The sequence below is a fragment of the Anas platyrhynchos genome, chromosome 1 (genome assembly GCF_047663525.1).
Source record: "Anas platyrhynchos isolate ZD024472 breed Pekin duck chromosome 1, IASCAAS_PekinDuck_T2T, whole genome shotgun sequence".
Taxonomy (NCBI): domain Eukaryota; kingdom Metazoa; phylum Chordata; class Aves; order Anseriformes; family Anatidae; genus Anas; species Anas platyrhynchos.
In genome coordinates, this window is record NC_092587.1 from 175,526,724 (window position 1) to 175,552,815 (window position 26,092).

Here is a 26,092-nt window from a genome sequence, read left to right on the forward strand (position 1 = left end):
TACCTAAAACTCTGGAAATTTCAACATCTTGTCAAATATTTATTAAGGCCTATCATACAAAGCCATGTGTATGGAGAAGCCAATGAAGATTAAGAAGCAGGTAGCAATAGTACTAACACTATAAAAGACAATAGCCTCCATCTTTAGAGGGAGAGAAAAATACTATCCATCAGGCTCCCCTGTCTCATACCGAAGAGGACAGAACTTGGCCAGTGGCTTTCTTGATATGGGAAAGAAAACACTGAGCAATCATGTTAACCACCGATATCAGCTATCAACTGCTTACAGATCATATTGTTGCTATATTTGTACACGATATATGCTAATTAACTTTTTTTTTTTCATCTTTGTCTGTTTTCTGTGTTTGTCCTGATCCCATATAACAATTTTAGTTGTACGCAGATGACCACGTATAGTTGTTCACTTCAGGGCAAGTTCCGTAATCTCACCCTAAGCATCTTATGTAAAACAAAACATTAATATGCATAAGGAACCTCTGTCCCCATGAAATCTAATGAAATAAAGATAGTCATTCTATTAATCAATTCTAATTAACAATCAGCATTTAATATGAATCACTTACCTAATGTGCCAAAGAAGTCATTACCCAAGAAAGGAAATCCAGGTCTATTTGCTAGAACTATCATTCTAAAATCAGGATGAATTACTATTACGTTTTCTCTCCCCTCTACATGAGCACGATCTAGAAAAGAGATAAAATGCATTAGTTGTACATTTAATCTTAGTGATTATCAGTGAATTAGAAGAAGTTAGTTAGAAGAATTATTCTTCGAATTACAAGAATAGTTATTAAAAATGCTCAACAGCTTCTTAGCAAGTCATTAAACTATGAGTGTTCTGAGTTTCATTCTAAAATTTCGTAATTTGTTTCATGAAAATTTAACTAAATTATTTCACTTACGAAAAAAAAGCATCAGCTATTATTGACTAGTTTTGGGGTGGGAGACACCTAAGCTGCTTATATCTCATTTGACCAAAATGCTGAAGCAAAGGGTGAATAAAACATGTTTTATATATGTATAACATTATCCCGTCTGGGAACACAGGAACAAAGTCCTCCTGAATATTATAAAAATCTGTGAGAAGCCAGAGGCACATGATGTCATGTGCCTGAAGACTCTGTTTCACCAGAATGAGTCAGACTGCCTTCTCTTCTTCCCTGCCACCATGTCTCCATTAGTACATGAGCTTTGGGAATCCTTTTATCTCCTCTGCAAAACTACAATAATAACTGAAACTGACTATCCAGTTATTTAAAAAATAGGCCCACCTACAGTTTACAATCACAAGCAAAACCAATGTCGTGCCACATGAGTGCTGAAGGGATTGCTCCACTCATATTTAAACTATACATATTACCAAAACTACCGTGTCTACTAAGTTCAAGATGACATTTTAAACAGGGCCTTTCTCTGAAAAAAATGTAAAAAGAAATTTAGTTCTTGCAGTTCTTGTGAATTAAACCCCACCAAATTATGAAGTATCCCTGACTTGCAGGATGTCTTTAAATAGTAAAAGCACATAGAGTATTTTACTAGATGAAACCTTTAAACATTCAACCTTAGTCATACTCTTATTTTACTACCAGATCTGGTCAAGTTATACCCCTACTATCCAGATGGGTATAATCAAGATCATAATTTTGTCAAACAGATCTGTATTTCTTACGGTGAATAGGAAGTGGAGAGGTCGGTTTATAACTGTTGGGACTTTTTTTTTGTTTTAATTCCTGAGAATTCCATTCATGAAAATGCCAATTTAATAAAACCTTTGTGGTTACTGCAAAAACAGTTTTAGTTAGGAAAAGAAAAAAAAAAAAAAAAAAAGAAAAAAGAAAAGAAAAGAAAAGACACCTCTTATTTTAAACTGTTCTTTAGAGAAAAAAGAAAATCACCGTAATTTCTTTAATTGCTAACCTTTTTATCATCAAGTACTTTTTCCATTTGGACTCCTCTGAGGCTTTACTTAGCAATGTAATTGCTGAAAAACAGCAACACGTTACCTTTTACTGTAAGTGATGAAATTGTTTTCTATCTACTTACTGGCAACAATTCGCCTTCCATCTGACAAAACCATTTCTCCACTTTCTACTAAGGTTTTTAAGATACAGGTAACATTCGTTGGTGCCTTGTCTGCCTCATCAATTACCAAAATATGTCCAAACTTCACTGCTTTTACCTGGAAGATAAAGAATCAAATCAGCACAACCCTCCAAAAATAGCTGTGAGAAAGTGCATTACTGGTATATCTGACAGTAGTTGCAAGATGCCAGTGGCAGTGAGAGAAGGGGAGGCAGAACAGGGCTGAAATACGACCGAACGGCAGCAGAGACAGAAGAGGAAGCAGGTGAGACAAGAAAGGTAGGTGTTTCTTCAGGATATGGACGGAAAGGACTGCACTAGGGAGGCTACCAAGGAGCCTGACTGAGAGTAGAAGTGCTGAACAAGAAGTGCGTAGCAGTTTGCATCTAGGCTGGCAACATAAAGCTGAAAGAACTGAAGAACAACTGCAAGAGCTGTCTGGAGTCCAACTTTGCAGGCTGGCGTGAGGCATTTTTACATACTCCAAAAGAAGAAGGGAAATGCCACTGTACCAGTTAGAATGTGTCGGGTTGACACTAACTAAATCACTTTTCACATTCATTTTGTGTATGTGCAGACCTCAGAGACCCTTGTCCTCTTTGGCATTTGTCACATGGCAAACATAACCAAATGAAAAGTTAATAAAATGTTACCACATTTACTGGCTATTCCCATCAAATCACTGAGAATTTTCTTATTTGAAAAGCGAGCATGTTTAAATACTTGTCTATACATTTCCAAATATGCAATTCAAATGTTACTACTGACCAGTGGTGAATCTTCATATATAATAAGACCATCTTTAACTGAAGGCTGCAGGGTAAGACTTTGTACGGTTGTATCCCTGAAATGTGGAAAAACAGAGAGTATTAATTGAAATACACAGGAATTTGAGTTACAGTAAAGTGTAAAATGACTAAATGAAAAACTGAAAATAAATACACTGAAAAGTGAATTTGTATCTTTTGCATGTAGGTAAATTACTACTGCTACTGCTACTTCCAGTTAAACATAGTTCATCTTTCATATTAATGACAAACAGGGAAATCTACCCTGAGCTAAGCAGGAATTTGCAGTATCATAGTCAAACCATTAATGTTTTAGTTGCTCTTCTCCACGTGACAAACCACCACGAAAAGAATAAGACTAAAAATACTTCTGTGGAATTCTAAAAATCAACTATTTTTAGTTCAATCTAAACCACACCAGATGGAATAGTTTTTACTAGCACTTGCTACACTTTGTATCATGAACAGAGTAAGGTCTTAGATGGGACAGAGGCTATAGTATAATAGGTTAGTATTTCTTTTTGAAGTTTTATTTTTCTTTGAGTTGCTCAAATGGTTTTTACCTTCAATCTTCAAATAGATTAATTAAAATCCGTAAGTAGAATATTCCTTTTTTTTCATTATCATCATCTATTTCAACCACCACTGAACGTACAAATAAATGAAAAACTGTTGCAATTCAGGATGATCCAGTAGCAGGTATCGCCACACTGGATTTGCCTGTATACTTTGTAATACCTTGTTAAAAAAAAAATAAAAAAAAAAAAAAATATATATATATATATATATATTCTGATAAGCTTCACAGGTATGGGAAATCAAACACAGTAGTGTTTGTAGTGTTTCTGTGTTTGCAGTAATCTATTAAATGGTCAGCTTCCAATTTCAGTCTGAAACTGACAGCATAACACACAAATTTCCTCTACTTGAAACTGTCAGCAGGATTTCTACCCCTACCAACTGTTATTTCCTTGTTTAGCTTTAAACTCATGACTGATTTTTCTCAATGTCTCCTATGCATGGCAATAAAACATAGGACAGGAACAGAGATTTTTTAATATTTGCCTCTTCATCTGAACTTTAATCCAGAAGAGAAAAGGTTGAAAGTTAAAACTACCTCTGCTTTAAGTAATAAAAGCACATACCTCAACTCCATCAACTGTGGCCTCTCACAAGCAACAACACTCCCTCAAAATACACTCAAATACGTATTGTACTCATATGCAGCAAATGCAGCTTTGCAAGTATTTTTAAAACCACTAAAATAAGCTGTAGTATGAATCTATTATCCTAGAAATCCTATTATGGAAGTAAAAACAAAGCTTCCACTATCATCCTTTGTGTCTGCTCACTTCTACATTGGGTAGAGAAATTGTTAATAAAAGAAACAGCAACAGAACAACCTTTGTTTCTTGAACACAGATCACTTAGGGACTAAATTCTCAGATTGTATCCATCAGTCTACCTCTGTTAACAGTTGTAACTTCTGCCTATGCAGAAGCAACTCTGTAGGTTCAAGCCTATACAGTTACAGATGTGGAAGACTTTAACAATGTGTAAACCAAACATAAATCCTTAGGATGATCTCATTCTTTAGGAAAGACAGAACTGACCATACCTTTGGGGGAAATAAACACTAGAAAGTTTACCATTTCCTTAAGGCCTAGTATAAAAGCTACATAAATCTGTAAAAATTGTGGAAGGAATCAAGATGAAAGAACAACTGAAATCCCAAATCCAATTTCTAACTTTTTTTCTGTGGTTACTTATCCATGGCTACCTCTTTTCCTCTTTCTTGCTCAGCACTAGTATTTTAACAAAATATTTCAGGAAATTTACAATGTATTGTAAAAGCTAAATACCCATCCCAAGACTAATTCCTTTAGTTTGATGATATAAGTGAATGCAAAACTCCAGTATGTACTTTGGATGTTACATTCAGCCAATGTATATAAGAATGATTTTACTAGGGTTAATACAGGTAAATATTCCTTTCAGAATCGTAAGCTATGCAATTAGTTTCTGTTATTTCTGTTCTTCAGAAACCTAATTAAACAGGGTAAAAATGGCTAAAAATAACTGCATTGCCTCCTTGAACTTTGTTTCTTAAATTTCTACTTTGTGATGAATTAAGTAAATGTAAAGACACTGAAAGACAATAATAAAACTATGCTACATCTGAAGTATTTTTGAACTATATGGCATGCAGATTTTCCAAAGTGTAAAATACGTCTGGCACTCAAAACATCAGACTGTAGAATTTCACTCCCACAGGAAACGTCTGAAAACTCTATTTCACATTTACTTATTAATATTACCATCTTAGTATTAACTAGGCTCTAACAAAGACGTGAATACAAAACCCTCATAATGTCATCACATTTGGCACCCAAGACGAAAATAGTTCTGACACACAGAAGCACAACTGTGGGAATGCAGAAGTGGGTGAGAAAAACTGTCTGACATATCGTCATCCCGCTCAACTGAACTGATTTATTTTCTCCTGATTGTAAAAGAAAAATATGAAAAACTCACTAATGTCTTTCCTAAGAACATATTTTTATCTTGCAAACCCTGCCCACAAACTCTCTGTAAGAAAAAAGGACGGAAAGATCTAGTACCCAAACCCAGCAACTCGTGACACTACCATTCAATTCACAGCAGCACTTCTGAGACTTCTTTTTGACTTTTTTTGTTGTTGTTGATGTTTATTGGCTCACATCACTGCCTTTTACTTTTTGTTACTGGTGCATTATATAGCCCAAAGGCAGATTTTTCAGAGGTCTACAGATTTACTCAATACATACTGGTTTTTGACAGTTATTATTTCTGTGACAGCAATACCTTCTTTCCAGGGAAGAGCTATGAGACATGCCAGAAGAAATTTCCATCGACCACAGAAAATAAGGGAACAGCAGATGTGAGGGAAGTGACAATCCTGCTAGACTTTAACCCAGCCTTACAAAACAATGCAAGTTAGAGAGGGACATTCTTATGGTAGTATACTCATTTTTTGTTATTGGTGAGATCATGCCTCAAGGAATTATGAACTTCCATTCATAATTTGAATAGAGGCCAAACAGATGGCAGTGACTATGGATGAGAGTGTATATATACATATACTTAAAAAAAAATAAATTACAAATGAAAAAAATGTATTTTTTATCTTCCCAAGACTGAACCAAAACTACTGTCCACCCAGGTTACACTCATACAATTTCTTAATGCTAACCTGGCCTGTAGTTCAAATAGTTAGAGTATAGGAGACTCAATGTCCCTCTTTCCCTGCGATCTGTTCTAGCTTATCTTTAGGACTACCTGGCTTAAAGATCGTTCTTTAGAGAAATGAGATCAATGCATTAAATTCTTCAGTAAGAAGGCTAGTGGTATCCAACTTAAGAAAAGGAAAATGTATTGCACTTCTTTGTTTTAAAATGTGAATTCCCAAGAAGGCTTCTGCCCACATATGGGTCATGTTATTAGAACCTCAGCTAACATTACCAACATCTGTATTCACTGGAATTACTCCGTTTTGACAAGTGCTGAAGAAGCCTGCCCTGGCTTTTTTATGCACTTACCGAGGCGGAAAGAGTAAGAGAATATCTCTGAAAGGTAACCTTGTGTTTTTAGGGCTGGTGCTCATTGTAACAAATTTAGGTAAATAAGATTGAGGATTGACCTACCTCTTATCCTCCAAGAGAAACTTTACGGTGTTCAGTTGGAACGAAGAATCAGAGAACCAGAATACATGTTCTAATAATTGATGCTCTTTGTGTCTGAGATGTATATATCCATCTAATTATCTACCTACGTACATGTAGATACAGCTATCTATCTTCTCAAGTACGTTTTAAACAGACCTGAATACATCCAGCTGATGTGACCTAATGTTATGAGTATTCAAAAAATAATTAGGCCAAGAGCCATCTGAAGTTAACTGCTTAGCTCATCTACTCACGGATTACCATGATGAAGAGCAAGCAATCTCAATGACTCTGACATGTACAAATTCTATTTCTTTAGCCAACAGAGAATATCATTACATGACATGACAACTAAGTTCAGGCAATTCTGAAACCCCTGAAAAGCCAACCAGCTTTCTCATTCTTTGTTAAAATGAGACTTTTTACCTTTCTCTGCGTGTATGGATAATTACATCCCTAATTTTTTTCTGCTAGACTATTATAACCACTCAGCAGGACATATATTTGTTTAAAATCAAAAGAATTATTTGGAGTATAAAAGTACTTATTACTCAGTATAACTGTGGGTGGCAGAACAAAGGCCAAAGGGAATTATATGTTTAATTCAGGTTATATAGTTGAAATCAAGTTACAATATCCATCTTTTAAAACAAGATGCAACATTTGCAACATAATGTGGTATAACAACAAAGTCATTCAGCCTAATTGCAAAATCCACAAAAGAAGAAACACGACACCCTACAGCTCCCCTTATTGTGTATAAGAATACATTTCACAGAGTATACTAGCTAGAAAAGCTAGAGAATGTTGCTTCAGCTATAGAAGAAAATGAAACAACCTGGTTTTGTAACCTAAGTTACTTCTCCATAGCAGTCACACAGCAGGATATTCAAGCTGAATTCAATTCCTACAAAAAGATAAATGAGTAATTCTCTAACACCTGGAATCTGACAATAGCAGAACTAGTTAGAAAACTTACAAAAAGCTGACATTTGGAAAAAAAGACCAATGGCTTGCATGAACTTTTTTGTGAGCTTGGCATTGCAACACTGAAGGTGTAAAAAACAAAACACCCCCCCCCCCCCCAAAAAAAAAAAAACAAACAAAAAACAAAAACCAAACCAAACCAACCAACCAAACAAAAAAACAAAGACACCTATTAAATGTTAGCCAGCAAATTCAATACTTTACAACATAAATCTTTGCAACAACAACATGCCTTGTTGTGTGTTTCCAAACCTGAGCTGCATAAAAAATAAAGGATGCACTGGTTACTTTGTCCAACAAGAAAAGAAAATACTCTACGCATACAGATTCAGGTCTCAAATCATGAGGAATGATCATCCAGCCTTTTTTTTTTTTTTTTGTGTGTCTGTCAACATACAAATACACACACACATACGTCTTCACTGTGTTCAATGGATTCTTCAAACAAACAACTGCAGTTTAAGAGCACTTGCTTCAGCAAAAGTTGTCTACAGAGATAGCTTCTCTGTGGTTGTTCACTTTAAAAAAATAAAAAAAAAGAAAAAGAAAAAAAACACCTGCACAGTTATATCAGCGTTTAAATTTCTTACATAGTCCTATACTCTTTCAAGAGAAGAGGACCAAACGTAGTTCTGTGAACAAGTGCACCATAGCTCCACAGTATTAGGTGCTCATCTATATCTTGGGTGAACTAAGTTACTACTTCTCGAAACAACTTTTTTTTGTTTGCTTTTAATTTGAATTTAAAAGAAAAAACAAAGTCAATAAAGCTGAAAGGGTAGTTTTAAATGATCTCAATAGGGGAAACAGGTAATTAGATTTTATACTGATTACGTGTGCCGAAAAAGAGAGAAAGAAAATTAACATCAAAAGATTAATGCACAGTTTGTAGTAAGTATTGCTTGTAGGGATACTATAAGCTCATTTTCCTATCCCAAACCTCTCCATTAATTTGATTGTTAAAGATCACAGCGAAATTACATTTATTTTGAAAAGGATAACGTATGTAAACTCAGTTAATTTTTGGAAGAAAAGATCATCAGATTACTGTAATTTATTAGAGAACTAAAAAAGGCACAGCACGAAGTGTAGTAGATGTTAAAAATGAACCACGTACCACACTTTCAAATCATCAGTCACTAAAGCAAACAGTAACTTTGATGGGTAAGTTCTTTGAAATGAAACATAACATTAGGAAAACCAGAATAAGGTAGTGCGGTGTCTTCTAAAATAATAGCAAGATTATCAGATAACGAATTCTTATAGCAGTCAGCATCCTACTGACAGTAGTAAGACATCAAATTTAAAACAAAGGCAAACTGCTTTAGCCTAGGTATATATTAATGCCTAGAAGAGTGGAAAACAAGTTACCTGAATTTGTAAGAAAGGATATCACACAGAGAACTAAGACTTAATAGGGCTAATTTAAGGGCACAAACCTCAAAGCAAGCACAACATTTTCAAACAGATTTATTTCAAAGCTAAAGAAGAAGAAAACTTCATATAGCCCCTAGTTTCATAAAAAGGTATCAAACCATACTTATAAGCAACTTTGACTTTTTTGACATTACAAAGAACAGCTCCTGTGCACTAAAAATCATTCCCTCTTTTAGTCGCATGAGTTTGTAAAGATTCCTATTTTCTTTTTGGGCAATAAACTGCTTCATATTTCACAACAAAAAAATAAAATATACATTGATATGCAGAAAAAGAAAGCTTGAACAAGAACTACTTGTTTTGTGCCTTCTGCACGGAGGCTCTGCGTAGCAGGAAATCCATTCATAACCCATCAATAAATTATTGATGTAGATTACACTGCAGCCTGCTCATGAAAAGCTTCTATTTCTGTAAGTGACCACAATGTTCTTACCCAACTAAATGACTGCTCATCTACATATTGAAGACACCAGAGTTGAGGTTGACTGGTTTTACTTACTATTACTTCAGTGGCCGCCTCTGTGGTAGCTCAGAGGGGGCATCTAGTTCTCCCCCGTTGTTGACAGTAACTAAGTTTCCATAGCAGTAGAAAGGACTGATAAGTTTTAATTTTCTTAAAGTTTTAATTTCCATATGGGAATGCCTGTGGCAGACACTCTGCAGAGATGGAGATGGTGAGCTGCAGTTTTTGTATTTCCCATGGCTGATCAATGGCCGAGCTAGCATGAAGCCAGCAAACATCTCAGAAAAATTTCTGCTAGTTATTTACACTTATATCAAAACATTAAATAAATCTTCTAGAAGTTATCAAACTTAATCCTATTACAAAAAATGTTCTTATTTTTCTTGTTCTAAAAACAATGAAATCTGAAGCTGCTTCTTAATTACTTCAGTTCTAATTACTTTTTGATACTGGCACATTTGGGTGTCAGCTAAGGACAACGCAAATGGACTCACCACATGGAACAACCACTGCTGGCTTAACTAATTTTATGAAGATGTGATAAACTAACTTTTAACTTCTTTCTTTTTTTCCTATTGAAGAATTTTGATTTAGCAGGAGAGGCTACTGCTACATAACTAGAATAAGAGATCACTGGGGTCATCCAGCTACTACTTTGCAGAAATTGTTGGTAAATAACAGAGTCACAGAGTGGTTGAGGTTGGAAGGTCATCTTGTCCAACCCCTGTGGCTCAAGCAGGGCTGGTTGCCAAGGACATGTTCATACAGCTTTTGAGAATCTCAAAAATCAATGAATGTAATTTATACCAACTTTACAAAGAAGGTACTAACACAGAAAAATGAAAATTGTGTCTTCCTGAACCAAGCAAATGTGCTGCTTGAAACACAGACCTTCTTTACACATGATTTTTCTAAAAGACACTATTGGGAGAGAGGCTTTTGTTTGCGTGCTATTAGAGCAATTAGAAGCACAACTCATGTCAGATCATTTCAGAAGGTTCCTATTGCCAGTTGCTCTTTTGGCTACATGACTTAAATCCAATTCAACACCAGTAGAACAGAGGTGGTAGCTTTCACGGCTGTACATCAGATCTTGGGTTGACACTACATGATCTCCACAGAATTTCTCCAGTGCTACTTAGCTGCCAAAAATAAGATTTCAGATGAGAACAAGTTATATGCCATTATTTCTTTTTCCCCTTTTCTTAATCTCATATATTAAAGACTAGGAGAATATTTAATGAACACTAAGATTAGACAACATATGACTTGTAAAGCATTGGAACGGGCTGCCCAGAGTAGCAGTTGAGTCACCATCCTCAGAGTTCTTCAAAAAACAGGCAGATGTAGTGCTTAGGGACATGGGTTAATGGTGGAGTTGGCAGTGCTAAATTAAAGATTGGACTAGATGATCTCAGAGGTTTTTTCCAACCTGAATGATTCTGTGACTTGAAAAGCTTGATGTACATATTAATTCAAACGTCTTGAGTATGTAAAATCTATCACCCCATCTATTAATCTAGCAGAAACAACTATAAAATGTATGTCACTGATTTTTCTTCACATTCCTTGTAAGAATCTAAGCTTTTGGGAAGCTTTATTTTAAAAGTCTCTTCATAATCCCAAACCAACCAAACAAAACATCTTGAGCCACAGATCAATCTTGCACTGGAAACAGAAGAGTGAATACTGTAGTTATATAATACCACACTACACAGAAATAGTAACTGCAAGGAAGAGAAATCATTGTCATTGAAATTTTAAAAAGCAGCTTGACAGTAGGACTGAACTCCAAGCAGATGCATAACTTTAAATGACAGATAAAGGATATTGTACTCCAGCAAAACCATTCCTTATGTACTATTCGTTAGTAATTTGATCGTAAGAGAAGTAAAACTCATCTTTTTTTTTTTTTTCTTTGATCACATCAAAGGAGCCAACAGTCTCAAGTCCACAGTACTTTCTTCTGATGCTTTTACACAGGAGAGCTAGGAGCTTACATTTTAATATTTTCAGGGCTAAGAAGGTTTTTATAGTCTTGACAGGGCACATGTTCTTGCCTGAGTCTACTTTAAAGATTTATTTTATTTCATTTTTCTTCTGTTGAATATTCTTGTTTCAAGAAACTTTGTAATTTACAGCAAGATATTATCAACTTTCATGAAAAGCTTTTTCTTGATTCAGTGAAATTTGTTTTACAGATCCATAATATTTACCAAGTTTGGCTTCAGATTTTTGTGAAAAACCACCAGTGATTTTTTTTTCCACATTGCTCACATGAGACATGGCAAATGTAGTAATAGCACAGTTCATAAAATTATGAGGTTTTCCAGAGTTCACACATTTAGGAATAAAACAAGTACTTCATTCTCTGTTACACTTTATTAGAAACTTTGATGTCCTCCAAATAAGTCATCCATCCAGTACGTGTCTGATTTCTACACAGATGTTGTCTTGGCCTGCGACTGCACAGGCCTCATAGATTTTCACCTTCTAGCAGCATCGTGAATGTGCACTCAAGGTGAAAGTGGTAAAACCCTGAAGTTTAATATTAGGGAAGATAACTCTGTGATATGTTTTATGACATGCAGCCAGTTCCCTGGGTACAACCAGCCCTGAGGGGTGAACAAAACTTGAGGATTACTGTGCCAGAACTTATTCTTTTAGGAAATGGACTAACTGGGAAATCCCAACATGTAAAAACTCTCTGTTCAGCATGGAAAGGAAGCAGGATGCTTCCTAAGTGCAACCCTAAACAGAAGCCATGCACAGCCTAACCCAAATTGCCAATTTCAGGAACAGTCCTATAAACCCAGCTGTATGTGGTAAGAGAGATCTGGTATATAGCACATTTTTCCAGTACTTACTCTTTTCTATGTCATGATCAACTCCTAATATTAAGAAGTATGTAAGCAAAGGCAGACAACTCTTTGAATAATTTATAAGCAAACATTTTTCTTAAATTTTTTCCTTATTAAATTTAATCACAGCTTCCTTTCAGTAAAGGTTTTCGGATTCATGGTCCCAAAATGGTTTATAAAACTTAACAAAGTTAAGCAAAGTCTTGTGCCTTTTTTTCCCCCCAAATTGGTTGGAAACAGAAGTGCCGAGTGCCAACTCCTGTTCTTAGTGCTGCTATCAGAGTGGTTCCAAAGAATGTTTATCAATATGGCAATAGGTGCTATATATATCTAAATTGCACCCCAGAAAATAAAACCTCTCAATGAGGTAAGCAAGGTTAAGGAGAAGGATTTATAACCTCCATAAGCAATCTAATTCTTTAGGTCAAGCTGACCCTTCCATGTGAATCAGATAGAACAAGTAAATACAGATGTCAGAAAAGATGTTTAAAGAAAAGCACTCTCTTTTCTGTCTTTCTCCTCTCATCATCTGTAAATACAAGACATAAATTTTGAGATCTTAAAATTATTCCTTGTATTGGCTCATTGCTTCTAAGAAAAATATTCCCTGATTTAATCTTGTTGAATATATATAGTGTTTAGATCACCAGAACTTCTTATAGTATTTCATCAAAGTAACCACCCCATGGAAGATGAAATGCACACACTAGATAATTTTCTAATAAGATGTGTCTGAGGAGGCTCAGGAGGCTCAGGGGCGACCTTATTGCTCTTTACAGATACCTTAAAGGAGGCTGTAGCGAGGTGGGGGTTGGCCTGTTCTCCCACGTGCCTGGTGACAGGACGAGGGGGAATGGGCTAAAGTTGCGCCAGGGGAGTTTTAGGTTGGATGTTAGGAAGAACTTCTTTACTGAAAGGGTTGTTAGACATTGAAACAGGCTGCCCAGGGAGGTGGTGGAGTCACCATCCCTGGAAGTCTTCAAAAGACGTTTAGATGTAGAGCTTAGGGATATGGTTTAGTAGGGACTGTTAGCGTTAGGTCAGAGGTTGGACTCGATGATCTTGAGGTCTCTTCCAACCTAGAAGTTCTGTGATTCTGTCTCTGCTATAAGCTACTGACTCTATTTCCCTCCCCCTCCAAAAAAAAACAAAACATCTAAAAGCTTAGTGTTCAATTTTGAGGGGTAAACTGTTTCTAATTTTGTTTTATAGTCCAAAAGTGTGCACTGACAATATTTAGGATTATCAGGATTACCTGTTTAAAGATCCTATAAAGTCCACTCAGGTACTATACAGACTGTGTTCTTCAGAAGGTATTTCAAAATGCCACCCAGGAAATAGAAACTTGTGATTTTTCCATATTCAGGAATTATTTTTGTAGAACCGCATAGGACTGCTCATCATTTGCCACCTATCCCTATAACACTGTGACCACAAACAGAACTTGACAGAGTCTACAGAAATTTGTCTCAACTAGACAAAAAAAAAGGCACCTTTTTTTTCCTGGTGCTCTTTCAAGTAGCGTACTGTAGCTAACATATTCTATGGCTCCATCACCACCCCAAACTGCATATTTATACAACACTCCCAGCCCTGAGCTGTCTGAATTTGTATTTACATATACTGTTCTGCTTAACCACGCCCCACAGCAGAACAATTTTTCAACAGGCACATACACTGAGCAAAGAGGAATACTGCAGCATTTTGTGAAATGAATGGGATTTACACAAAATTATAACATGTTTTATCCAGAAGGAGAAGGTGGCTGCTTCAAGCAGAGATGACATGAAAGTTAATGCAAAGCTGAAAAGTAACAGGTCAGAAAAGGAAGTGATGGAAGTTTAGGAGAGGAAGTATCTAAGAAAACAGCAGAAGAGAAGTGATGAGATAGAGCTATCCAAGTATTAGGAACGAGAGGACAAGACATTTGTAGACAAAAAGCTGGGGAGAAAGTGAGACAGAAAGTGTTAAAAGGACTGTGCTATTAAAGGGCAAAATACCAAAGATGTACATTTTTATTAGCACTATTTAAAAAAACAGTGATTATAGAAAGAGACAGGGTGATGAAGATAGAAGTTCAAGGGGGGGAGGTAAAGATTAGGAATGAAGCTGAGAAAGGATGCAGTTCAACCGAAAATGATTCTTCTATATCAATTCAGTCTTTGTTTCAGTTTACTGATCCACGCACAGTTCGAGTCATAAATAGCAGACAGATAAATCAGTATTAAAAGCTCTGCACACCATTACCTGTTGTTTATTTCAGCTTTTGAATTGTTTTCAATTGGTTTCTTGTATTGAAGTCCTTTTGTTAGCTTGCATATGAAAAAAATTATAATTTTCTAATCTCAACATGTTTATGGATATTAGAGAAACAAATATGCTAAGCAGCAATGCCAAATAAAGGAAACAATGAACTTTTATTATTCAGAGTATTTCTTATCTAATGAATGATGTATTCAAGCAAGTGCCTTTGAAAATTTTCCCCTCACACATGCTTTGGGAAATCTCCCTAGAAATGACAGCATACTCTCTTCTTGAGCATGGTTTGACATCAGTAAGCTCTATTTTGCTTCCTATTTTGTTAAGTAAAGTGATTCCACTAGACTTCTGTAACCTCCTTAACCTGTCAGCTTAACGCCTCTGCCTCTGAAAAGGATACATTTCTGCGGTCTATTTGTGTGCTGCCTAACATAACACGGAATTTGTTCAAACAAGAAGACCAAATTAAAGTTCAGAAACATGAGTTTTAAAACATGAGAAATCGGACTACAAACACAAAGTATGGAAATGTAACTCAGTCTTACCTATGCAGCTGTAAATACTCTCTGGGCCTGTTTAAAAGGTGAAGGAATCTGTCAACAATCTTGTTTTTCCCAACACCCTGTAGCAAATAAATATGATATGAAGACATAATTACACATTTAAGAGTGATAGAAGTTGATTTATGAGTTATTAAAGTTATAAAGAAGAGTTATTAAGTTATAAAGATACATTCAACAGCTACAAAAAGAGAAAAAGGTAACTTTCCAAAATTGTTCAAAGATTATCCAGACTTCTTTACAGGCAAATACAATTTTAGTTCGCATCAAAGAACTCTGAATGCAATTTAATTTTATTTTACATACGTATGTATTTACAAAACCTTTATGCGTCTTACTAGGAGAAATCAGAAATAGGACTGTGTCTCTGGAATTACCACTCATGCATATGCATCCCTTTATCTACCTCTGTTTGTTTACAACCCTTTCATTTCACAAAGGTATCACAAGGCTCTGAATGCTGGGAAGCTGGCTTGGAAGTTGAAAAGATACTTTTGATGGTCATAGGAAATATCCTGTAGCTGTCACAAGGAGTTAAGACATCACCTTGGTAATATCTGTTAATCCCACACCACTGGAAGTTAGCAAAAAATGCTCTCAGATTCAGAACTGGGTTGGAGATGACGCTCCTACTGCAGTATGTCTGCATTAGGAAGCTGTGCAGAACAACGATGGTGAGTTTCTGGAGTGAACCAGATGTTGCTACTACGCCACCGTGTCTTGTACAACTGTTTCAGAAGCTGGTACTTCAGCCCATGCCTAGCCTGGTTACACGGAAGGAATTAACAGATGGAAGGCATTAGGTGTGGAGCTGCAGAACATGTTCTAGCTCAGTCTCATCCTAGAGGAATCCAAGTCATATGTCCCCTGACGTGTACTAAACTGCAATAGGAGCTTCACTTCAAAAATTCTTATCGCTCCTGCAAGAAAGTGCAGATTGCTAAAGGGAATAAAGGAAAAAGATAAATGAGTAGAAAGAAAAGTTTGATTGTAACCCAGCCAAAAGCAGATTGAGAAGATACCATCCCTCTGTTTAGATTCATACTCTGACTGCATGAATGCATCATTAGTCCATACCAGTGTAAAGCAAAGCAGATAAATATAACCCACAGACAGATTAAAGAGATTAGATTAAACCAACTTGAGACCAGCTAATCTGTTTCACTTGGCACTGAAACAGGATAGGAGCATTCATAACTGCAAGTTATGACATTTATGACTAAGTTCTAGCTGAAAGATGGTAATTGACAGCTGCAGAATTGCAAACTGTTCAAGCTTCTCCGAAGGGGACCACAGTCTCTCATATGACTACATTCATGAGAATGGAGAATCACGCACATATGTGTGGAAGTTGAAATCACTGAAGGAAAGTTCTCACCACAAGAGCAGGGGAAAAAAATTACAGCAGAGATGACAAAAATAGAACTACCTAGATCCTACTGTAGACTCAACTTGAACACGGGGAAGCTAATTCAAGTTAGTGTTCTGCCACACGCCTTCTCATGAGCCTTCCTCCATCTGGTCCTTCAGAAGAACCTACAGCTTTATACCCAGTTGTAATAGGAAGCTACAACACACTTAATATCTATCACCTGACACTTCTGAAAACTATCACTGGAGACACAATTCTCCACTGCTTTGAAATGGGATGATATTGTGACTTTTCTAGAAACTCAGAACATATCTATTTGAGGGAAAACATGCAACTTCAGGAACTAGATCAGAAGCATTAAAAGAAACCAGAAACAGGACAAGAATCCTCTAGTGGCGCACGTGCACAAATGTATTCCCATTTGTTTGCTACTACTTGCAGTCAGATACTTAAAATCATAAATGGGCGAAAAAATGGGAATACTTCGAACATCAAGCACAAATATCCATGCTGAAAGCAGCTTCCTTTTTTTTTCCTAGGAGAGCTAAAAAAAACCTGGGCAGATGCCCACATGGAGTTTTCTGTACCAATCCCTAGTGGTCTGCATGTTCTTTTCCCTGCAGAGGGAAACTCTAGCCAGCTCTGGCAAGTACAAAGCTGAAGAAATATCTCAATCAACGTAAAACAGAGTTAATATCAAACAAATGGTTACTGTATGTATATGGTAGATTCTTAAAATAATGTTTGTAAAGAGTATTTTCCCAGCTACAAAATAACACATTTTTCCCCCCTCTGTCTCTTCTTTTCCAAGGAATAAAGGACTGCGTGGCTGGTTTTGTGTATTTCTGTCCAGGCTGTTATCACCAAGAGTAGTGGCAAGAACACGCCTTACCTTTGAAAGGATGCTCAGAAGACACCAGCATGGTGGAGGACCACCACGGAGGAAGGCAGAGAGCACTATTACCCAAGTAACACAGTGAAGTCAATGGGTGTTGTGTTATTACCACACCTCGCCCTTTCCTTATTTGTGCATCTTACCAGATTGCCTGCACACCTGCTTTTATTTCATTGTAAGGCTAACTTGATTTCAGAATATGGTACATTTTTAAAACGTGCATGCAGTATCCAAAGGCCAAAAGGCATTCCCACCAGATTTTAGCTATTATAAACACATTAACATTGCCCAACTTCTAGACTGAACTGCTTCACAGAGTACATTATGTGCCTTCACAGAGGCTGTGGTGTACCACAGAAAGTTCTTGGTTGGCAACAGTAGCTGGAGCAAAGTTCAAGTCAAAGCCCTTTGATTCTGTTCCTCCACATTCTTACTTCATGACAAGTTCCCACTTCTCTTTGTCTCTGTTACTGCATTGAGAAGGCATGATATATTAGAAAGTAAGGACGAGAGACCAAAGCCATTTAGGCCACTTTTATACCACTTCTTTTATACCACTAAAAAACTGCAAAAAAGAGCTCAGATGAGTTCCTTCCTTAAGTAATACTTACTAATGTAAGGCCAAGAAAATTTTATTCTGAACTCACTGCATCCTCGTGGCATAAAGAATATGTCTGGTAGCCTTCTTCAGATGAACACGAAACATGGGAAATGCTAACGTACTTTAGACAAAAAAAAAAACAACTTCTGAAATAAATTAGAAGCATCCCAGAAATAAGAAACCACCACAATGGCAACAAAATCGCCCTCCTCTCTTTTCATTCTATACCCTGTGCCAAGGATGGAGCTCTATCTTCCAGCCACCCACATAGCTCGTAGTCAGCTATTTAAACTGAAAGAATAGGAACTACACACGTCCTGTGAGCATGCTAAAATGCTCAGCTGAACTCAGCCTGGATTGAGAATGTCATCTCACATCATCTGCGATTCCTGCAGCCGAAAAGAAACCAGTTTGCCATTAACACTTTGTGCGTTATTTATAGATGTACCATTGCGGTTGCTTCATTTATCAGAAATACAAGCGTATGCTAATTAGAGGAAAAATAACATCTGTGTTGGTGTTTCAGCTGAAGTGAGTAAAAATATTTCAGAAAGCAAGTATCAGACAATTTTTACTCTGTCAGACATATGAGACAACTGAAAGAGGAAAATGGGAAGTAAATAACTGCACTAATGAATAACAAGAAGGACACTACGTAATTAGAAGGCAAAATAATCCCTTAGTTAAAATTTCTCTTAACTGACATTGTAAACACTTGTTACCAAGGATAAAATGACTTAATCTTCCAGCAGTAACTGCCATTTCAAGTATAAACAAGGTTTTTACAGGTCCCTGGAGGTGTTTTGCAATTCAGGATGCAGCTATTACAGTAGTGGGACAAATTTCTCCCCCGCACAGTCCAACTTAACTCCGTAAAATTATGGTCCAAGAGAACTGGGCCCAAGCTTTTGGGATTAACAGTTTGCCTCTTAGAAAAAAAAAAAAAAAAAAAAAAAAGCCTAAAAAAATGCTTCCTTGTTTTCTTTTAAATGATTTTCAGGTCATAGTGAAGCAGTTAAAGAGTTTAGCATGTTGTGCTGCTCAGTGCTGTCCTTCAGCTGGGGCACGGCAATCGAACCTTTTCCATTTCAGCACCAAGTCATCCTGTGTAGCTTTAGTCACCTTCAGCAAAGCACCTCTTTCGTTACTGAAGAATGAAACGAGTTTTTAAAACTGGTGAGAAAATCAGTTTGTCACTTTTTCATTTTGGCCTTTAAGGAATGTTTGTAATTGATTTTAAAATTTTATTAATAGGGAAAAAAGGACAATCTTGACTTCTTATTAAATTTCAATATACAATATACAGAATCCTCATGTCAAAGTTCTTAGTTTCTGACTTCATAAAAGAGTTATATTGATAGCATCATTAAAACAGAAACTTATGTTTCCTAAATGAAGACAATGATGACACTTTTGCTAATGAATGGTTTCTAACATTGAGTCTGGCACTGAACCATCTTCCATGCTGTAACTTGCCTGTATGTGCCAACGAAACATTTGCAAGAGTGCATGCATTTTGATAGTGGCTGCTATTTTTACACCCAAGGATGTAAAATCAGAACTACAGTCCTGATTTAAAAATAAAAAATGGTATCACCAGAACAACAAGTAGCAACCTATACAACTCTCTGAACACTCCTGGTACTATTAAGCTTGTCAACTCCTGCTTGGAACAAATACTTTTAAATCAGTAGTGATCTAAGTATTGCCCTAGCTATGATCTATATATTGGCCACAACAGTGCATTGCACAAGTGTTCTGTTGTTTAAGGCTCTCATTATTTTATTATTAATTTATCATCTGAGGCAAGCAAAAAAATAAGATTAAAAAACAATTTCACAAGAACAGCAAATAAACTTAATTTTCAATATAAATCGATTGTTTTGGATACATCTGACTACAAGTCTAGACAAGCTTGTAGATATCCTACTTTTTTTTCTGAATTTAAGCACAATATTTGGCATGGTGCACTGCTAGGCAAAATGTCATCTTTACATTTCCAGCGAGGCAGGACAGCTTGAAGTTCAGTGCAGAGAAAGATATGAAAAAAATAAAACAGAAAGAATCTGTGGGAAGACAACTCCCAAAGAAAACCAATTAATTGCTTATTTTTCTGTTCTTATTCTTCAATATAACTCGTAAAGGCAGAAAGCAATAATATAAGCAGACATTTAATGAGCATGCATATTCTCAGATGTGCAAATGTGGTTACGACTGTAGCAAATGAGACAAATACTTTCCAATTTTTCCACAACTGCCACACAGAATTCCTCAGGCAAAAAATACCATAATGGTTTGCCTAATTTAGTTCATGTAGAGCTCAATTTCTTTATGCTCATAATGATAATAATAATAAAAAAAGTAGGTTTAGGTTAGTACATTCTTGCCTTGCAGAGGAAGCTGTCCATTTTTACAAGTTGAAGCACGAAAACAAAGTCCTTTACACTATTTCTGGAGGAGTTGAGATGCTAAGCATTTGGTATTTCTAGTTTTGTTGGTGACAGATGTTAGTACACTCTCACTATCTATCTAATTCAATTTCACAAAGATATAAGAAGAATCTTACCCTAGAAAAAAAGACATATTCAAGCACATTGTTTTAAATATCTTTAAGAAAGATTCTATTGTTTGTCTTACTAAATTTTTCAAGAACAAAATACGTTCCTAGTGGTAGTCCATGAGTTCCGTGAAACTGATCTCTCATTTAAAGAAGGCTGAAGAAAGGATGCAATTACATGTTGATTTATCTCCCTGATAGAAGAGGAAGTGCCAACAGGCCATTACATTTCTAAATTCTTTTAACATATTTGTGACAGTCTACTTGCTGTAGGCCCTCTTTAACATTTTCACTAAGCTTTGCCAAAGATTTTGTCATGGTCTTCTTTCTAATTATATACAGCAATATTTAGCACCTTCATAGAATCCTTCATTCTTATTCTACTTCGTATCCTTTTCTCACTTCCCCTTACATATACATTGTCTAATTAGACTTGTGAAGTACTTAAAGGAGAGAAAAGAAGTAAGCAATTTTGAACAACAGTAAAAACACAAAGTCAAAATCCAAATTCCCACACCACCAAATGAAGAAGCACAAGATTTAGATGATCTCTGTATTCAGCAGTAATTTAATCAGTAACTTACAGCATATCTGATCATTCTTATTACCAACTTGGTGTTTCTTGTTGCAAAGTGGACATAACCAATATGAAAGAATAATAAACATCAGAGTGTCATATCTTATGTCTTAATATTAATTATTTAGGAGAGGAAAAAAAAGTTCTTCCTTATTATTGTTCAAGGAGAGACTAGCCAGTAACAAATACTTAAAAACAGTAAAAGTTGCTGATGGAGAAAACTACAAAGCAAAAGAGCAACTGGCAACTGTGGAAAGAGAAGAGCAAGCAGAAGATGTCACATAGGGAACGGTCCTGATGAACACCGAGGCTGTCCCAATGCATATTTCATTTCCTCTGTCCATTCTTCAGGAAGACTGACAGAGAAAGTTCTTCATTTTTGGTAATGTCTATACAATACGTACAGTAATGCTTACTTTTCCTTGCTATGCTTTACACTTTGAAAATGGTGCAAGGTCTACAACACATGATATAAGTGCACAAGACTCTGTGCACAAGACAAGCACTCTGTACCAAAGCTGGCAGGGTACAGTCAAAAAGAGGGGCATGAAGTGCTTAAGACACACCTAAGAATATCGCCTGCACATGGGGTGTGAGGCCTTGGCACAGGCTGCCCGGGGAAGTGGTTGAGTCACCATCCCTGGAGGTATGCAGAAGACTCGTAGGTGTGGTGCTCAGGGACACACACGGCCTAGTGGTAGACTTGGCAGTGTCAGGTTAACGGTTAGACTTGATGATCCTGGAGGTCTGTTTCAAACTAAATCATTCTCTTGAACAATTCAAAAAACGAGGATATTATTTAAAAGACCCATTATGGAACGGATAAGGGTTAATGAAGCATTAATGAAGATGTGGCTGGGGATTACATGTAGTTCTCAAGGTATGGCAGAACACCTGGGCCTTTGTTTACATACTTCAGTCATTTAAAAATATTTATACTTATACCATATGTATAGAGTGAATAAAACAGTAACTGTAAAGGACAAAATGAACTCATTTTTTTTTTATGAGATGCTTCCTGCATGCTAACTGTGAAAGCAGATATATTCAGTATTCATTGCTATGGCAGAACCTGCTCAATTTATGAGATCAGCTATCTGAACAGCTCATACTATAAATTACAGCAAAAGACTGAGGTCAAATAAAATAATTTTATTTTGTTTAACATGGGGTTAAGTGTTTCAGTACTTCATGGTTACAAAATACTTCAGAAGTGACAAGGCCACAGAGCCTTCTCTCCCCAGAAAGCCAGAAATCCCTCAGAACTATGAATATTTTGTTTGGTCTCTTCAAAGACAGCTGATGTTTGCCAAGACTTCACCTATGACCAATAAAGGTCATCCAACACCTCTCTTGAGGCAACTTCCAAATGCAAAAATTTTGTAACTCTTCTCTGGGAAGTGTTATATGTAAAATTTAATTGTACGACCAAAAAACTGGTTTTGCCACTGGTATTTTACAAGTTTTCCCACATAAACAAATTCTGTTTATTAGCATAATTTATCTCCTATTTGACAAAGGCAGGAAATTTAAGGAGACTATAAAAGTAGCCAATCCACAATCTGTACAATGTCCATCAAAAAAAAAAAATCCCAACAAAATAGCCTGAAAGTTTTCCTTGGTAAAAATAATTCAGTCCTATGAAGCTCAGGGAATGATGTAAGAGCTATATGGTAATGATGACATAAACAGTCATTGTGAAGTTGGAAATAAGTAACCTTTACTAACCAGGATTCTTGTGGTCGTCTGCCTATTGCTTTGAGAGCAATAAATAGCTGCTGCTTGCTCGCAGCCAAGAAAGAAGCTGTTTATGGTTGCTTTGAGAAACTATGGATGGCCTCATTCACACTCAGACTTCAGGCAGTTTCTGGATGTAACATCAAAAACCGTATTTAAAATGTTGGCATTGCCTTTTATTAAAAACTAATCAACAGCTGAAAATTCTTATCTATCCACTGCCTTTCCCGAGGACTTGAAGAAACCTGTTTGCTTATATATCAAATTGAAGCACATTCCAGTTTGCGACCCAAATAAATCAACAAGCATTGCAAGCAAACATTTAGACAAAGCCATATTTTCACATAATACATGCATGCAGCAAAATCCCGGGCCGCATAGGCATCAAGGACTACATATGAATAAAGTCATTTATTTGTGAGGTTGAACTCCTAATGATTTGTTAGCACCCAACACTTGCCTTCAACATCTCCTTGGCTTCATTAAGAAAGGCAGATGAGAACATCCACCAAGATCATTTAGTTTTGACTTACTGAATTTCATCTACCAATCTTCAAAGTTCAAATCCTGAAAACAAGCCTGTTAAAAGGACTCTCTCCAGTCAGCTCACAACTAAAAAAATGGCAGAAGACACTGCAATTATAAACTCAGAAATCAAGAAAATGGGCTAAAGCTAACAGAAACTGTGTGCCCATATGTTTTATCAAAATCAAGGAGGTAAAAGAGGAAAACCAAATCCAGTTTGTAAAGAAAGACTATAGATCAAGCCTTGCACAATTATTAGCAATTGAAAGGAGATAGTCACTTATGCAGTCATAATTTTGATGGACCAAATTACATTCTACGGTACATGCAAACTCATTTAAATATCTAGGAAATGACACAGGCATTCAAAGGGATATTAGTCATGTATTTTGAAGGACCTAGGTTAAGAGTATTTGAATTGTCAGTTACTTACACTGATTTTCCATGATTTACTCATTCACCAACAAGAAGTATTAACAGAAAGTAACTCAAACCAGCATTTTGCATCTCCACACAAAAACGGCATTTCTTTCTTCCAAATGCAAAACACAGGTACACACTGAATTATGTATCAAGCACATGGTAATTACATTCTACCTTCTCATTACAGATTAAACTGTTAAAGTAACTGAACAGCAAAAGCTTTTTTTTTTAAATCATATGATTTACAAAAAGAGGATAAAAACTGTATTATCTTCAATGGGAAGATATTTGTGCACTTCACATAAAAACATATAGTTGCTTTTGCAGTACTTGTACAGGATTCATCACATGCTGCAAAAATTTTCAGTAATATACTTAAAGAATTACCCTATCAATTTCTAAATGGTTAGTAAACATCTGAAAAATCAAGGGTGATTGGTGCAGTCCCAAAAGACTGTGAAATGGCAAATAGAGTGCTCGAACTTAAAAACAGTATTTTTAAAAAAAAAAAAAAGGTCAGTTGGCCTAACTCAGTCACACACAGAAACAGTGGAACAAATTAGCAAAGAATAAACCTGGATGTACTCAGAAAGTATGTTAGCAATTAAAAAGTAAAACCCATAAGTATTACAGATTTGCCAAGGACAAATCACAGCAAAACAATCAATTTTAATGGCAGAACTGAGCGGATGTCTAAAATCAAAGCAGCATGTTCCAAACCTTCCACCTGGTTAAATCTTTTAACACTGTCTCCATTACAAGTTTCGTACGCTTTAAGAAAATACAGCACAGAGTAAATTATTAAAGATGAATATACTTCTGCTGGAAAAATACCTTAAAAACAAAAATCACACTAATGTAGTCTTCAATATTTTTTGTCAAGCTGGTACAACATATGAAACGTGTCAGGGGTTTGAGTGTACCACCAGGCTCTACAAGCTCTTCCATGCCCCACCTAGGGTCTTAGCTGTCTGTATTGGAGGTCAGCTCTGATAGCTGCTGAGCGAGCCCCAGGTAACCTCACTGAGATCCCCTTTCTCCCCATTGCTTAGGAGTTGCATTTACACTCGAGCTTTTCCTCATTTCCTCCCTGATTTACACTGCAATGCTGCTGTGCCTGGCCCTGAACCTTGCTGTCCCCAGCCCAGACCTGCTGACTTGACCTCAGACCTGGCTCGTCACTGCAGACCTGTCTGGCATCCTCGGGCACCTGGCTGCTGTCCCCAAGACTTCTCACTTGGACACTGTGGGACTGTGAACCTTGGACAGCAGGTCCTGCAGGCAACCTGTACTATACAACGTTTTCAGTAACAACTTGGTAGGTGGCACTATTAATGGAATAGGAAAAATTGATCATATTTCACTTATGAAAGAGTGTTGCTTTTTAATTTATGAAATCTGTATTTCATTTACCAATATATGACATCTTTTGGGAGAACCTGGCATCATCCAGCAAAAGTCTACAGAGGTTTGAAGTATGAAATCTCAAATACAAGCTCTTAAAAAGGACACTAAATAAGTAAGACTGCACATAAACATATGCCGTAATTTTAATAGATGCACTTTAACAACAATTACCATTTTGCATTCCTTGCTGTGTAGGTTAGACCATTAGTGCTTTGGGTTAGACTTTTTCCAAAGGCTATTGCAAAACATAAAGAGAAACATCTGCTACAAAATTACTGTAACCATGCTATGGGAAAGCTAAACCAAAGGGAGAAGATTACTTTATGAGGGGAAGAAAAATCAACCTGGTAGCTTGGGAAATCACTTTCCTGAACACTTTAAACATACAGAAATAATAACAAAAACCCTTTTTTAGAGCTAACTGGCAAAGCAAATAATTCTGTTTAAGTCATCTGACAGTTCCACTGATAGTTTAAGACGGTTTTGAAGAACGAAGACTTTTAAACATACCCAGTAAGAGAACATGTGCCCATACCTAACTTTGGAGAGACTATGAACTCTTAGAAGGTGTCACGAAACAGCAGTGACTGACTAAAAGAATGTCAGGCCCTACAATCTCAACAATACAGTCTCCAACAACAAAGAAGATTTTTTTTTACCAAAAAGAAGATTTTTTTTACCAAATAAGGTTTTTGTACCAAAGAAGAAAGTGAATCTGTATCACCTTAGAGAAAACCAGTATTCTGAATCAATAAAGATAAAATACATTTGAATAATACTTAATTCTACACCTCTTATCCTCACTAGAAATTTTAAAGAAGAGGTTTTGCTACTTAT

The 26,092-nt window shown here is 36.3% G+C and overlaps 1 protein-coding gene across 2 annotated transcripts in view; it reads right to left on the reverse strand.

The window, feature by feature from the left end:
- VWA8 (von Willebrand factor A domain containing 8) overlaps nt 1-26,092 on the reverse strand; it is a 188,459-nt gene that overhangs the window by 87,015 nt on the left and 75,352 nt on the right. For both annotated transcript variants that reach the window (XM_072032521.1, XM_027472319.3), the window contains exons 21-24: nt 15,147-15,223; nt 2,871-2,946; nt 2,064-2,199; nt 584-703 (exon numbers count right to left, since the gene is read on the reverse strand). In XM_072032521.1, the coding sequence (XP_071888622.1) occupies nt 584-703; nt 2,064-2,199; nt 2,871-2,946; nt 15,147-15,223 (409 nt within the window). The remainder of the gene's footprint in view (nt 1-583; nt 704-2,063; nt 2,200-2,870; nt 2,947-15,146; nt 15,224-26,092) is intronic.